At 38.9% G+C, this 16,222-nt stretch overlaps 1 protein-coding gene across 2 annotated transcripts in view; it reads left to right on the top strand.

Moving 5' to 3' along the window:
* Positions 1 to 16,222, top strand: part of Bloc1s5 (biogenesis of lysosomal organelles complex 1 subunit 5) — a 33,589-nt gene that overhangs the window by 14,232 nt on the left and 3,135 nt on the right. The window contains exons 3-5 of one of the 2 annotated variants that reach the window (XM_087181167.1): positions 2,369 to 2,498; positions 2,606 to 2,701; positions 9,567 to 9,625. In XM_087181167.1, the coding sequence (XP_087037293.1) occupies positions 2,369 to 2,498; positions 2,606 to 2,701; positions 9,567 to 9,625 (285 nt within the window). The remainder of the gene's footprint in view (positions 1 to 2,368; positions 2,499 to 2,605; positions 2,702 to 9,566; positions 9,626 to 16,222) is intronic. The other variant, XM_004847719.4, reaches the window with a different exon arrangement.

The following is a 16,222-nucleotide window of genomic DNA, read 5'->3' as shown; positions in this document are numbered from 1 at the left end:
GAGCTTAGTGATGAATACATGGGGATCCATTGTATTTTTCTCAACTTTGTATAAGTTTTTAATTTTTTGTTATGGAAAAATTATGAAAAGAAACTGGCCACAGCCGCTTCATTGAATGGCCCAAAACAAAAACCTCAGTAACATAACTAACTTACTATTTTTTCACAATTAAATTTATTCCCTTTCTTTTCTTGGTTTTTTTTTTTTTTTTTTTTTTGTACTGGGGTTCAAACTCCGAGGCAGGCGGCGAGACTACTGAGCTAAATCCCCAGCCCTGTTTTGTTTTGTTTTTGAGTCAGGGTCTCACTGTGTAGTTCAGGCTGGTCTTAAAACTTACTCTGTAGCCAGGTTTGTCCTCAGACTCTCAGCAGTCTTCCTGCCTCAGCTTCCCAAACTAGGATTACAGGTATGCACCACCACTCCTGGCTTGCATTTTGTTATGGTGATTTTTGTACCTTCTCCTTTTCTTAATGAACTTCTTGTTTTGTATTAATTTTGGATTTACAGAAAAATTGCAGAGATAGTATGGAGAGTTCTATATACCCCTTACCCAATTTCTCCTGTTATTAATGCCTTACATTACTGTGCCACATTTGTAAAACCTAAGAAACTGGCACTGCCACATTACTATTAATGAAACACCAGACTTTATTTAGATTTCACTGGTTTTTCCATTACAGTCTTTGTGTTTCAGAACTGAACCCAGGGCACCACCTTCCATTTAATTATCATGTCTCCCTAGTTGTCTTTGGTCTGTGACAGTTTCTCAGTCTTTCCTTGTTTTTCTTGACCTCAGCAGTCTTGAGTGCTGGCCAGGTGTCCTCTAGAATGCCTCCTATTCTAGGTTTCTCTGATATTTTTCTCATAATTAGACTGGGCTCATGGGTTGTGAGGAGGAAAACTCCTTAGGCGAAGTACCCTCCTCATCATATCACATCGGGTACAAGCTGGTGACACGATTCCACTCATGTGCATCTCCACTGCTTGGATGAGGTAACATTTGCTAGATTTCTCCACTGTGAAGGGAAGTGTTTTCCCCTTTCTCTGTTCTACTTTTTGGAAGCAAGTCAGTAAGTCTAGTCCACTCTCAAGTTGGGTAGGGAGGGTGGTTAGGCTCCACCTTGTAGGCAGGCATTTGACAGGGTCCTGAGACCACTCCAGGTTCAGTCATTCACTAGGGGAGCTTACAGGACTCAGCATATGATTATATTGTGGCTGTGCCTTATTACGATAAAAAGATACAGAGCAAAATTAACAAAGGGAAAAGGTTCCTGGAGAGAAGTCTGGAAGAAACCAGGCAAGCTTCCAGAGTCCTCTGTGAGTGCAGTCACACGGGAGGCTCTTAATTCCCAGAGCAACCAGTTATAACAATACACATAAAGTACGATCTGCCCAGGAAACTCCCTGAACCAGGAGTCCAGGGTTTCTCTTTGGGCTCCCTCTGTCTACTGTACCAAAATCCCACACTCCCAAGAGGAAGGAGGTGGTCATCACTAACCACGTTATTTGTACCAGTAGTTTAAGCACAGTGAGCCACTTTTACAGTTTATGGAAAGTTTTATACCAGTGTAGGGAACTGTTTGCTGATCAAGTGCCTAGCCCCCAGACAAGACCAACCCTGCAAGCAAGCCGGTCTAAGTCCAGCAGTCTTCAGCCTTTACTTCATTTTGTTCTGTTGAGGGAAGTATATGTATATAGCGCCCCCGCCCCCCTTTTTGACAGAGTCTTGCTGTGTAGCCCAGACTGGTCTTAGACTCACTATGTAGCCGAGGTTTGCCTCGAACTTGTGGCAGTCCTCCTACCTCACCCTCCTGAGTGCTGGAATTACAGGTGTGTATCACCTGTAATCCCGCCTGCTGGGAAGTATCTATATAGCATGACTTTTACCACCCATTTTATTTTGAGAGGAAAAAAATAGGACACGTAACAATGGAAGCACCATAAGAACAACAAAATGAAATTTAAAATTAGACCAAACGTATCTGGTTTTTTTTCTAGTGAAATATGCGGCAATCTCAGTCTCTTCTGTTAAAATTTCTTTTTCAAATTGTTAAGCATCGCTATAAAAATATTGCTCATTTTGTAACTTTTGGAGCATTTCATAATTTTGGGGGGGGGTACTGGGGATCGAACTCGGACTTTGTGCTTGTGAGGCAGGTGCCGGAACCACTGAGCTAAATCCCTGGCACTGCATGTCATAATTTTAAAAATGCCTTCAGGTTGTGACCTCATTGACTGCCAAATTAGAAGAAGGCTGTGTTAATGTCAGTAATATCGTAAGAACCAAAACCTGGGTGAAAATGTCAGAAAATTAGTACTGAGATTTTAAAGACACTATGCATACTAGACATTTACTTTCTTTTTATAGGAAAAACGTGGTCTCCGAGAAATGCGAGTTCTTGAAAATTTGCAGAATATGATCTGTGAGACAAAGGAGCACACTCTTCCCAAGTGCAGAGACGCGATGGAGAGCGACCTGAAGGGAATTCTCCAGAGACGTAAGCCAGTGGTGCCTTTACACTGCTCTTGGTTTCCAGTGAATGCCGTCCCAAAATGTCCTTTTTCAATATGATGATGGGAAATGCAATGAAAGAATTCCTCCTAGGATGCCGGAGAGGAAATCCTGGGCACAGAGAAAGTGGCTATCTCCTGGGGACTGTGTTGCCATTGATGTCAGCAGCGTTAATCTTCAAAGCAAGATGTATGTGTCTCCAGCTCAAGACAGTCCTTTAGGACGTGAGAACATGAAAACATTTTTGCCCTTAAAAAACTTGTAAGAAAATGTTTGATGACCAAGAATTATTAAAGGAAACTTCTTTTTCAAATAGACTTCTTAGGGGTTTTAGCTTTTTTCAAAAAATAATCCTTTCATAAATGTTTGTATTCTGTCACTTTTTTTATTAAGCAAAATACTTTAATATGGAGTGATAGTTGATCAAAAAATATTTAGTAATATTCTTTAATATCAAACCATAACAAAGGAAGCATTATTAGCATAGCATTATTATAGATCTCAGATATGTATTGAGAACATTCAGTTTATCCAAGGAGGGATTTACGCTGGTAAATAATGATGGATTCCTGAAGCACAAAATGGAAAATTATCTTGGGGGAAGGCGACAAAACTAACCTATAATAGGATGGCCTGTAAGGGAGGCAGCAGAGACGCCTTGGTCAATAGAGAGCTGACTTAGCCTTCCTGTACAAGGCCAGGTTAATGTCTGAGTTCACTTGTGAAGGAGGTGGGAAGGGCTGTCTCCCAAGATCACATTTGGTTTCTTTGAGTGGAACAGCAAAAAGTCTAATGTTGATTTTAGGCTTCTGCATTTTTTTTACAAATATGCTCTTGTTTATTCCTACTGCCACATCCCTCACCCTGGCAAACATTCTAGACACTATGCTAAGAGGAAAACTCCAGCGATTATTAATCTGAATGCTCAGGTGTGCATTTGAGATGTGCCTGTAACCTCTTCTTTTCAATGCTTTGAGTATATAAAATTAATCTGAATAAAACTCAGTAAAAAACTATCATCAGCTATTTTGACTGACTTCATTCTCGGACCACATCTATTTCTGATGTGGAGACTAGTTTCTTAAAAGTAAAGTCTCCCCGGTAAAATAGAAAAGTATGACTGGCAGTTTGGAATCTAGACTGAACATTTATTTTTTTGAAAGGAAGAATTAAAGCATACAAGATGCAAAATTAATAATTAGGGTTTCTAATTAACATCTGTGAAATACTTTGGATCTTATTGCTGGCTGTAGAAACCAAGTTGTGGCTTTCCAAGATTTTTCCTGTTTGGAGCAGGAAAGGCTTCCTCTGTAGAGCTCTAACATAAGAATTTTGTTGTACTTATTATGCTGAGAGTCAGAGTATAACAGAAATAATTATCTGCCTCTAAAGGTGGTGTTGTTTTAAAAATTAACCTGAACCCTACTACCTTTCCTAACAAGTTTTTATCTTTAAAAACTTGACATTTTACATCTTATGTTAACTTGTTTATTTTCACTGATTGATCCAGGAGTTGTACAAGGTCACATGGAATATTTTCTGATTGAAGCATGTATCATTACAGGACTAAAGATGAGTTTTGTGTCTGTTGTAGAACCACCATCCTTACCTCTTGCCTGCTTGCAGCAGTACTGGGGCTCAGTCACTGCCCCTGAGAACCCTGCAGACCCCGACAGTCCTGCACTGGTCTAGCAGTGTGCGCAGAATCACCGACTGGAGCAGGAAGTGGGCCTCTGGGCTGGTCCCAGTGGATTCCTGCTGCGGGATCCTCACATCAGCACCGCTGCTGCAGTGTGCTGGGTGGGATTGGAGGAGCAGGGCCTTCAGAACCCAGACATACCACAGAAAGTAAATGAGGCTCTGAGAAAGCAGTGCTGAGGCAGCTTGTCATCAAGATGTAAAGACACGTGGTGTCCAAGTTCCACTTAGTGGTTATTTTTTTTTTTTTTTTTTTTTTGTGTACTGGGGATCGAATTCGATACCTCGTGCTTACGAGGCAGGCAGTGGAACCACTGAGCTAAATCCCCAGCCCTGCTTAGGGTTATTGAATGGGCCTGTAGATGTCATCAGATGTGAGGTCAGGAGGGCTTGCCTCGGTGTAGGGCCCCTCGGAGTTAAGTTAGGGGGACGGAGGGCCTCTGGGTTGTGCCTCCTTCGAATGATGTTACATGGCCATGGCAAGAGACTGTTCTGTCCCCAGCTCATTCTCTCCTTTAAAGCACAATAATTTTGTTTTCTTACTACTTAAAAATAAAAGAATATTCTTTGAAGTGGTAAGGAAAAAGAAAGAAAAAAATAAAATGTTATCTTTTTTATTTTTTTGGCCTTGAAGATTGAACCCAGGGCTTCACCCATGCCCTACCACTGAACCACACCCCCAGCCAAGACATTTTTTTTAAAAACCCAGCTGAGAATGGTGTTGCATACCTGTAATTCTAGATACAGGGCCACCTAGCAAGATCCTATGGGGGCCGGGAATATAGCTCAGTGATAGAGCATCCAGGGTTCAGTCCCTTGTGCTGGAGAGAGAGATCATCTTAATTACAGTAACTGTGGTTTTTTAACTTCAGTGAAGATCATTTCAGACAGCTTAGGGTGTGAGAGGTAGAATGGGATCATAACATTAATTAAAGTTAAAATATTAATTGCTCATTTCACTTGCATTTGACAGGACACAAGCTTAAGACAGAAGGCAGGACCTTAAAACAAGTGTGTTTTACTCTAAAGGGTAGTAGTTTCTAAAGATTCTAAGGAAAATGACTATTGAAATCATTCCAAAGGTGTAGTCACGTTTCCTTGTTGTGTTGCTTTGTGGTCGGCTGCATTGCCGACTGCCTCCCCTGCGGGACGCGGCCAGGCTCCATGCCCCTTGCCTCTCCTGCCCACCCGCTCCCTGGCAGGCTTCACTCTGAGAGACCTTCGAGTCTTTGCTTTCTATGCTGCAGTTGTGGTTCTGCCAAGTGTTCAGTCTTAGGTTATTCGATTCCTTTCTTTGACTGGTGTATTTATGGCGTCTGTAATAGTTCTCAATTTATTTTCTTAGCTCTGAAATCTTATTTTTCATTTCATTTTGTATTTTATCGTCACATTTGATCTCTTATTAAGCTCATATTGTTACTTTGTATGCCAAAGGACATATGGAGAATTTTATTAGGTTTTCTTTCAGAATGACTACTTTGTCCCCTCTGTCATCTCTTATATTCCTTTGTTCCCTCCCTTCTGTCCTCTGTTTTTCTATAGATTAAAGTGTATTAAAATTCTAAGAGTTTTTTCAGCCTGCCTTTCCAAATCTGGCTTTTGGGGGTGGGTTGTGTAGAGTGTTGGCTAGAGCCTCAGCCTTACTAGAATCTGTGTTCGTATTCTTGGCCACCACTTTTCAAAGTTTATATTATACAGTTATGATTCTTTTCCTCTTTACTAAGTGATACATCTTTACCTTTAACATTTTATTTATTTTGCAAGGTATTTAGAGAACTAAGACTTTGCTTCATTCTGGCGCTTTACCTAGAAATCTTTAGTATCTCTAAAACACTTATTTTTAGCACTTTATTAGAATTTTCACCTGTATATTGTATTTTACTATCATAACCTTATAAAATAGGTATTTATTATCCTCCTCACATGATAGTTTAAGAAACTGAAACTTCCTGATGGCTGTCTCAGAATAATTTGAAGAACTGTCACACACACCTACGCCTGACCCCACAGTTCACAGGATGTCACTGTCCACACATGGAAGAAAAGGCTGCCTCTTCTGGGACCCCACTCTTGGGTTTCCTCTTAGCACTCAGTCAGCTTACTTAGGTCCCACTTGCTGCCTTGGCTTTTCACTTCGGGTGCGCCTGCGCTTGGTTCCTAGACTGCTTTCCTGTCTACTCACTCCCTCAGTGATCGCATATAAAACGAGAACTTGAAATAGCATCTCTGTGCCCGTCAGTAATGCCGCATGTGTAGCTCCACCCGGACCCTCAGCTGAGCTCCAGATTTCTCTGTCCAAGTGCCTGGTCCACCCAGGTGCTCCACAGGCCCCTCTGTAACATGTCCACAACCAGACGCCCTCCTCTCACTTCTGCTTTCCTCCTGTTCTCTCTGAGCAGCCAAGTGAATGAGATCTCTGCACTTTGCTCCTCTCTCCACCTCTCTCTTCTGCCTTCCCTTTCCCTTGCTCTCCTTTCCCCTCCTCCTCTCCTCCCTCTGCCCTTCCTCTCTCTCCACTTGGATGTCTAATGAGCATCTCAGTGTTACATGTCCAGAGCCGTGCTTAAAATCATTTTGGTTCAAATTTGAAAATATGATGAGAATCAAACCGTTCTGAACGCCTCACCACGTGCGCTACCTCCCTGATTTAAAACACTGTCACCTTTTACGTGGATCGTTCATTCTGGTATCCCCAAAACTTACCTCTTTGCTCCTTCTCTTTCTTTCCACAGTCTGCGTCCCACGCAGGAGCCTGAATTATCCTGTCGCGTAACTCACGTCTTCTCATTATGATATTCAGAATATCCTTCTCTTGCATAGATTAAAATCCAGAATCCTTATAATGGCTTGGAAGTGTCTTTACCTGATGGCCTCACTGTGACTTTATGTCCCGCCATTTTCTTTGTCCTTCCCTTCATTCCAGCTGCACTGGCCTCCGTACCCTTCCTCTGATGTGCCAAGCATACTTCCACCTCAGAGCCATTGCACTCACTGCTCCCTTGGAACACTCTTCTCTCGGGTGACTTCTTAAAGTTAGTTTCTAAACATTGAGACATCAGGGGAAACGCTTCGTGCTCAGTTAAGCATAACTAGTAAGCGATGTGAACCTCATAGGAAGCTTCTGAGAAATGGGCTGTTTCCTCTTGGAGTCACTGATGGTGAAGGAAGAGAATGGTTGGTGTGGTCAGGTGGTGTCCTTAGATTTTAGAAAAGCATATTTTATAGATTCAGAAAGCAAACATTTTCTAATGTGTACCCAAAGGATTAAAAAGTGAAATACTTGAGAAGGACTGAACTTTCTAAAAATGGATAGTCTGTCCAAACGTAAGAACAGTCCTGTTGAGGAACAAAATATGTCTTTGTCAGATGTGTTCTGACTAAATCTAAAGGATATAACAAGTGACTGAGTAGCATAGTTAGCGCCATAACTTTTTTAGGTTAAGTTCAGAAGGATCTGAAAATGGTAAAGCACCTAAAGACAGCAAAAGAAAATTTTAAGATATGTGCACAGAGCCAGGAAGAAAAGGAAAAAAAACCCAGGAAATGATAGAACCAGTACTTGGGAAGATGACGTAATATTAATATGCCACTGAAAAAAGGCAGATCTAATCAACTCCCATTTTGTTTTCATCTTTCCTTTTAGAAAAGAACAATGATTGGGAACGTAATTTTCAGTCCTTAAATACACTATCTTTGATATAACTAAAAGTAATGGTTGCTGATAAAAACATAGCTTTTGAAAACAAAATTCTCCTCTTTTTCCCAGAGGGAAAGGCCTAACATTTTTCTGAAAGAGAAATCACAGTCCCTGCCCAGTTAAGAGACTTGTGACCTAGTTGGTTGGGCCTGACTGGGGGCGGGTGGGGGGACCCTAACTATAAACTGATGGGGTCACCTCCAGTTGAAGCAAAGGCCCAGCCCGATAAAGTGGTAGCTTCCCACGCCTGGTGAGGGAATTCCAGAAAGGGAGAGTCCGTACAGGGAAAGAACTAATCTGAGAGCACTTTAGGAAGGTCATGGCCTTCAAATGGGCTTCTGAAACCAGTAATACATTTTAATTAGAGGAAAAGAATAAAAATAGTATAATAAAATATTTCTTGACTGATTACTACTTGAACTAATCTAGTGGTTTTATTAATATTTAGATTATGTGTATATATATGTATTTATTTATTTATTTGTTGGTACCGGGGATCAAACTCAGATCCTTGCACTTGTGCAGCAGGCGGCGAAACCACTGAGCTAAATCCCCGGCCTAGATCATTTATTTTTAAGCATATTATCTACTGTGTTATCTCATTTATCGTGTCATTCCTAAAGTCCTCTTATTAGCTGTTATACTCATTTTACAAATGGGGTACTAAGGTGCTGAGAGATTTGGAACAATGAGAATGGTGCCTGGCACATAGCATATCCTCAATAAATATCCGACAGATGGGCGAATGAATGCGTGACAAAACATGCCCAACATCATTCATACAACTAAGTCTCAAGCTAGATTTGACCAAGGCGGACTCGTAGCCTGTCTCACTTAGGCCCCATATATACCTAGTGGACATGGAAATGTACATGCTGTAATGTTAGACAGTATGGTTAGTGCACCGGAATTTCCCACGTGTGTCATGTCAGCACTCAAATGGTTCTGCATTTTGGAGCATTTGGGATTTTGAGCTTTCCAGTTAGGGAGGCCCAGCCTGTACTAGCAGTTTGGGTTCTTAAGAGATGGAAATGACTTAATGGGATGGTCTGGAGAAAGTTGAATGTTTTAGTGCTAGTCATGAAGAATTAGAAGACAAGAGCAGAAGGGGCCGGGGATTTAGCTCAGTGGTTTCACCGCCTGCTGTGCAAGCGCAAGGATCTGAGTTTGATCCCTGGTACTGGGGAGAAGAAAAAAGAAGAAGACGAGCAGAAAGGCAGGAAGAGTAGTGGAAAGATGTTGAAGCAGCCTCGATTGCCTGCAGGTGGTGCCTGGGAGAGTAGTAGTCTGAATGCGCAAAAAGGGACAGAGGACATTAATGAATCAGAGAGACAATGGAAAGGCATAATTAATCAGAATGTCCTGTAAATTACATTAGTCAGCTGTCTATCTATGGAGAACTCTGAGATTGCTTCCAACTGCTAATCATTGGAGTTAGTACTTACATGCCCTTTGACTTGCATTTCAGAGCTCAAAAATGACGGTGGTTCTAATTACAGCACCCTGAACATACTGACCAAACTAATCTCTCCCTGTAGCCACCCCACTAACCACCAAAATAATGTTTTTTTGTGTAGTTTCTTGAGATTGAAAAGAATCCAAGTAAGACTCTTATTGAACAGGGTACTGATTGAAACCCCATTTTCTGTTTTATTTTAGTGCAAGCAGCAAATGACTCTGTCCATAGACTCCAACGGAGAGAACAGGAACGAAGAAAGGTAAAAATAGATAATTTGGGTAACAGGACATACAACTGCTGGACATTTATTTTTATATCATTAGCAGTTGTTTTTGATCAGAAAATTCTCTGAATTTATTTTCTTATACTGTGATTTTTAAAAGATTTTAAAACATCTAATTCACTGAAGATGTGCTGAGGAGGTGTGGTCACATGATTGAACCATCAATATTTTTATAATTCAAATTGCAGGCCTCCTTTTTCCTTTTCAATATTTCCATCTTTTCTCTGAAAGTGGTATTTGTCTCATGAAGGAGAGAGAAAATAGGACTTTTACATGGAGAAAAAAATACCCACCAGATTGGAAATATAAATCTTTCCTTGAGCCTGATTCATAGACTGTATTATGTATATTTCTTCTAGAAAAGGAAGCATTCATGCCTGTGGATGGATTATTTAATGAATAGTCATAGGAGTATGTGAATCACTTGTTGGGCAGTGCTTTGCTTATTTGAATTATATCTTAACTAAACTCAGATGTGGAAAAACAGCATAAGAATTTAAGTTCCTGTGATAATTTGCTGTTTTCACTTAAAAGTGTTTTTGTGACTTATTCATTTACTATTTAAGAAATGTTAAAAATACTAAGCCACTCTGAAAATAATACTTTTAGCGTGTATCAGCAAATGTTACTATCACCATCTCTTTGGAATGTGTTTTAGTTAATTCACAATAGAAGTTCAGATCTGTCACTGTATAAATATATAATGGAATGAATCTTTCCAGAGTTCTAATTTCTACACCCTCTACTCAACTCTAGATGTTGAAAAATTTGAAAATTCAACAATTTGATGACTTAAGCTTTACTGAAAGGACTTGACATTTAAGACAGATGGGAGCACAGCCCTGGAGTAGCAGGATGCAGTGCACCAGGCCAGGCAGCAGGTCCGTTGCCGAGCACACGGCCGAAATGGCAGATCGTGGTCAAGACAGCTGCGCTGCCGGCACAGTGTGCCGAGACAGCTATGACGGCAGGCATGCCAGGCTGGACAGCAGATGTTTTTTAACCCTACACTTTACTGGGTGCCACTGGGGATAAAAGCTTTTAAGTAATATGTTAAATTTAAGGCAGTTCCTACACTCAAGGAGCTAAAAGTCTAGGAGTCTCAAACCACCAACACCAATACAATGTAGGATAAAGAGCAAGCTGTGATCAGGTTACAAAGAACTTTGTGTGATCTTGGCAAAAGGAATAATTTATTAATTAGAAAAATTGATTAAATTAGAAAAAGGAATAATTTGTTAATTAGAAAAAAAATCAAGCCTAACCTTGATTGGTAAGTAGAAATTTAATTGCCAGATGATTAAAATAAAGATATTATAATGAATGCCGTATAAAGAAAGACAAAAGATGTGAGAAATCTTTAGGTGGAACTGCTGAGTGGAGTATCTGAATACTTTCAGAGATGATCATAGAGGCTCTTGAATTAGTTTGTTGTTGGCGAAATTAGTTTGTTGTTGGGGATACCAGGAGCATTTCTGTTTTTAAGAAGCATAACTACTTGATAGAATACTGGCTGTACATCTTAACATGTGCAACTCTCCTGACTGTAGAGTTCAAAGTAGTGTTCCATTTTCATGTTGCCTCTATTACACATCGCTGCGTGATTGAAACAGAGCCAGAGGAGTATGTGCACACACAGTAACTGGCCTTTCTAAGACATCATCCAAACAGTTACAATACTGATAAATGGTTGTTCTTGTCATTCTAGAGCAGAACGAACCTAAAACTAATTAGAATAGTTTCTTTTGCCACTTTGAACTATTATTTTCACATTAGGAGTATTCACTGTAGCAATAGTAGAGAAATGACCAGATTAGGTAAAAAAACAAAAACAAAAACTGGTTTCTTCTATTTCTGGTGGTCAGTTCCCTGTATTAGCTAGCTGTATACTATTGGACGAGCTCCTAAGCATCAAGTGCCTCATCTGCAAAATAAATACCTGTCCGCCTAGTGATAGGTTATGGGGTAACTCATGTTGCACAGTTTGTGTGAAGTAGTTGTGCAAATCCCATCATTGTCCAAATTGTAAGGTGGCATTTTTTTTCCTGCCGCTCCCCATTTGTTTCAGATTCAGCTGCTCACCACAGACAGAGCTGTGAGAGTGGGTAATGCCCTTGGGGTGTCTCCCGTTCATGATTTTCCAAATTAAAAGGTACAATCCATGGTTTTAAAAAGAAAAATGGCCTTGCAAGGCACAGTGGCACCTGTGGCACTCACGAGGCTCAGGTGGGAGGGTTGCTTGAGCCCAAGCATTCAGGGCCAGCTGGGAATAATAGCAAGGCCCTCTCAAAACAAATGGCTTCAAGAAATAAGAATATTTTAATCTGATTAAGTAGATTTCTTCTTTGCATTATGTTGGACAATCTTATTAAACTGATTTTTGTGGAAAGATTAGAATTTTAGAATAAACTGATTTTTATTTCACTGAGAATTAGTATTAAATCTATAAAACCTACATTTATAAGAACCCATACTGATTTTTTTTTTCAAGATATAGGTAGTTTAATAAAATTAATCAGCTTAAAGTTATTAAAGGGATGCACTTTCAGAGCCCAGTGAAAATTCTTTACATTCTTACTGGTACAATAAATGTTTAGTCTTAAGTCTTTATTTTTTTTAGTGCTTATATAATTAAAAGAACATTTGAAGTATGGATATTTAAGGATTTATTTTACTGCCATATATTTTTCTGAAATTTTCATATAGCAGAGGTTTTAGACTAATGTGTATTTGTGATAGATATATCATAAAGGTAAAGTTTAATTTCTCAAATGGCAAATACGTACAAATCAAAAATGATCTCTGTTTGTATTTTATAACCTAATGCTTATCGTTGCTTTCAGTTATCCTGTTGGCCACATTTTGTGTATTTGAAAGGTTCTCAGAACAAAGAAAGATGGGAGTAGTAATGGAATAAAACAGACTGTTGCCATTAATTATTAATTCTTTTATGTCAAGACAATTTGTGGAATTCTGTGGGAAGTAAATTGATAAACGTCATTCATCTAAATCACATTTCCCACAATTGATATCTAACAGTACATTCAAAAGAACAATAAATGCACATTTCCAAGTTACTTAACATGTCTTGAGACCTACCACTAACACCTTATTTGGGTTCTGGCAGTAAGAGTAGTGAAATGAGAATACACTCGGCTTATAAAATTCACTGGCTCTTAAAATGTGCCATCCAGAGAGATAAGGTGGTTAATAATATATATCTGTCAATAACTTCAGTTAGTTCATGCACGAGCATCAAGTTTTAAAGCCCCGTTCAACCATGCTAGAGCCAACAGTGAACTAAATGCGACTGCTCCAGTTTCATCTTGTCCACATATACTTATTGGACTTAGTTAATGCTCCTTTATGATTTTTTTCATGAGAGCAGTGAAATCGCACAGAGCCATGTTCTTGTTAGAGTTTGAAAGTGCTGCGTGACATATTAGTACATGCTATTTTGTTTAAAAGTCTTTGCCGGTTGTTATTCTGATACTGCTTACTAACTTTTCCCATGCCTGTGTAAGGCATATGTAAAAGTGACATACGTGTGTTACTGACAGATGTTCCAAAAAACCTTCTGAACCTTAGTTGGATGATTTAGAAGTTTCCCTTAGACCAGGGTTTCTTGACCTTGGTGCTGGTAACATTTTGGACCAGAAAGATAATCCCTCGTTGTAGATTATGTCCTGTGTATTGTAGGATGTCTAGCAGCATCCTTGGTCTCTACCCACTAGTTGCCAGTAGCCTTTCCTCCTTTCCTCACAGCTGAAAATCTCTTAAGGAAGACCCCCCGACACACCCTGATTGAGAATCATGGACTTAGAAGCAAAAATACAAGCAAACACATGTTTTATTGTGTATTCCCAAATTCATTTACAAAGTCAGTTGTGGGTGGAGTTTAGCTTCAGGATTAGGTTCTACTTAATTGGCTCCTATTTAAATTTATCTCTTAGAGGACATATATATATATATATAAAACTATTACTATTTCTCAGTTGTAACTTAATTTGCATATTTTACTGAAAGACTATATCATAGCTAATAACATTGGCTGCACAGTTGTAGCTCATGAATAAATTTTCTCTTCATTGTTTTAAAGTCAGCATTATCTAAGTTTTTCTTAGAAAATAAGTTCACTTATTTGAGAATACAGTTAATTTTATTTAAGGACAGCCTTCTGAAATTGATTTTAAAGTTTTTTATTGTGGTAAAATATGTGTAATTTTACATATAACATAAAATTTCCTTTAGCCTTGTTTTGTTTTTGGTACTGAGGATAAAACCCAGGGCCTCACGCATTCTAGGCAAGCCATGTACCACTAACTCCCAGACCCCAGCCCTCACTTAGCCGTTTTTAAACGTCCACTGCAGAGTCTTTGGGTACACTGGCATTGTTGTGCAACCATTACCACCATCTCTGTAGAAAAGTTTCACCTTGCAAAACTAATGAAAGTCTGTACTCATCAAATACTGACCTCCCCATCCCTTTTTTAATCCCTCGCCTGGCGACTACCATTCTGCTTTCTCTATGAATTTGACTACTTCAGGTACATTATATAAATATAATCAAATTAATATTTGTCTTTTTGTGACTGGCTTATGTCTTTAACATAATATTCTCCAAGTTCATCAGTGCTATAGCATTGTGGCAGAATTGTGTTACTTTTTAAGGCTGACTGTCTGTCTATTGTATGTATCTACTGCATTTTGTGTATGGAGTCACTCATCTGTAGGTACTTGGGTTGCTTCTACCTTCTAGCTGTTGTGAATAATGCTGATGTAAACATAGCTATACACACATCTGAACATCTCTGCTTTTAGTTCTTTTGGGCATATACCCCCAAAGTAGAATTATAAGATCATATGATAATTCTAGGTTTTAAGTTTTTGAGAAACCACCAAGTATTACACATAGTTAAGTTCACCACAAAGCTGAAATTTTTATCTTCTTTAAACACAATGCTTTTATAACTAATTACTTTGGATGGAAATCTTTTAAGACATATTCCATACTCTTTCGTATTTTTAATTTATTAACTATTACAAATTAATTGTATGAATTGAATGTTGTTGAAAATATCAAATCTTATATTATGCAGACATGGTGATTGATGTCTTCTGAGACTGAGATAGACAGACAGGCAAAGATGGGGGAGGGATGGAAGGAGGGAGGGAAAGAATTGTGTTTCTATGCCAAATGCTCCCAAATGCTGTGTTTTAAGTTTGTATCTGTCTCCTCATAAGGAGCCATAAGGCTGATGACTGTCACTCATTTCTTCCCATCTCATTTACCAGCTTTTTCTTTTTCTCATTGAAAACCCAGCTAATCAGTTAGAAGTGTATGTAATATAGGCCACATAGGTTCAGAATCTTCTGAAAACTGCACTACTTGTGAATAGACTTTGTGGTATCATTTGTGTTGTTAGCTTAAAGATTGTAGCACATAGTTCCCAACTGCATTTCAAGTTGATTTTTATTACAGGTAGCTAAATTTTATTTGTATAGGAAGACTATAGTATTATTAATACATGAATGTATTGTCAGCTTCCCTTGTTTTTTATTTGCAAATTGTGAAGAATGCATAGCAATTATTATTATTAAAGGTGGGAGACTAAGAAAAGATAAAGAGAAGTGATTTTAAGAACCTCTTGATATTGGTGGTGCACACCTGTAATCCCAGCACTCAGGAGGCAGAGGCAGGAAGATCTCTGCAAGTTGAAGGCCAGCCTGGGCTACATAGTGAGTTCAAGGCCAGCCGAACCACATGGTGAGACCTTCAAAAAAAAAGAACTTCTAAGAAAGCAAGACTAGATTTTCACATGGATTTGGAAGTTGTCAGCTTTCAACTTATTGTCAGTTGGACTTCGAGGCCAAGAAGTGATATGCTTGATGTGAAAACTTCTTGAATGTGTGCATCTTGAGTCATAATGTCTTAGAGTTCCAAAATAGAAATACTGACTGTTGGCAGTATCATAATTAAAGCTTTTTCTGATAGCCAAATAGAAAGTGTATGCATCGAGGAGAACTGAACTAAGGATGAAAGTTGGGGAGATAGTTACTTTTATTTATCTGTATTGAGTTAATATAAAAACTTGTTGCTAAAATTAAATTATTAAAATAATTAAAATTAAAGAACAAAAATGTAACTGGTGGGGGTAAAGCGTGATCTCTTTCTAGATGTTTTACTTATGATTTGTGTAATAGTAATTGCCTTTTATTAGGCACCCCAGGCACTGAGTGTTGATACGTATGAGTGTTATTTATGAATGTAAAGTATTATTTTCCTCATTTTTAAGTTAAAACCTTCTTAGTGTCTTGCAGCAGGCAATGAGTGAGCTGGAATTTAAAGTGAGGTTTGTGTGCCTTCCAGGTTGGCATTTTCCCCACTAAGCTGCACTAGGAAAGTCCTGCCTGGTGAGCAGGGAAACTCAGCCCAGTGCTTTATCAACCAGATCAAAAGGTCAGATTAGTCAGTGACAGCTTTTTGGTCAAAAGAAAATGAAAAACTTAACATCTGAACATGCATATTCAATGTTTTTTGTGTTTATTAAAAAATAAAGTTAGCTGGGTATG

This window comes from Heterocephalus glaber, unplaced genomic scaffold (genome assembly GCF_053883595.1).
Source record: "Heterocephalus glaber isolate CG9 unplaced genomic scaffold, H.glaber_assembly_v1.0 deba00001472, whole genome shotgun sequence".
NCBI classification, from domain to species: Eukaryota; Metazoa; Chordata; class Mammalia; order Rodentia; family Bathyergidae; genus Heterocephalus; species Heterocephalus glaber.
The sequence above is the reverse complement of the archived record's forward strand: the minus strand, read 5'-3'. Positions and strand labels throughout refer to the sequence as shown.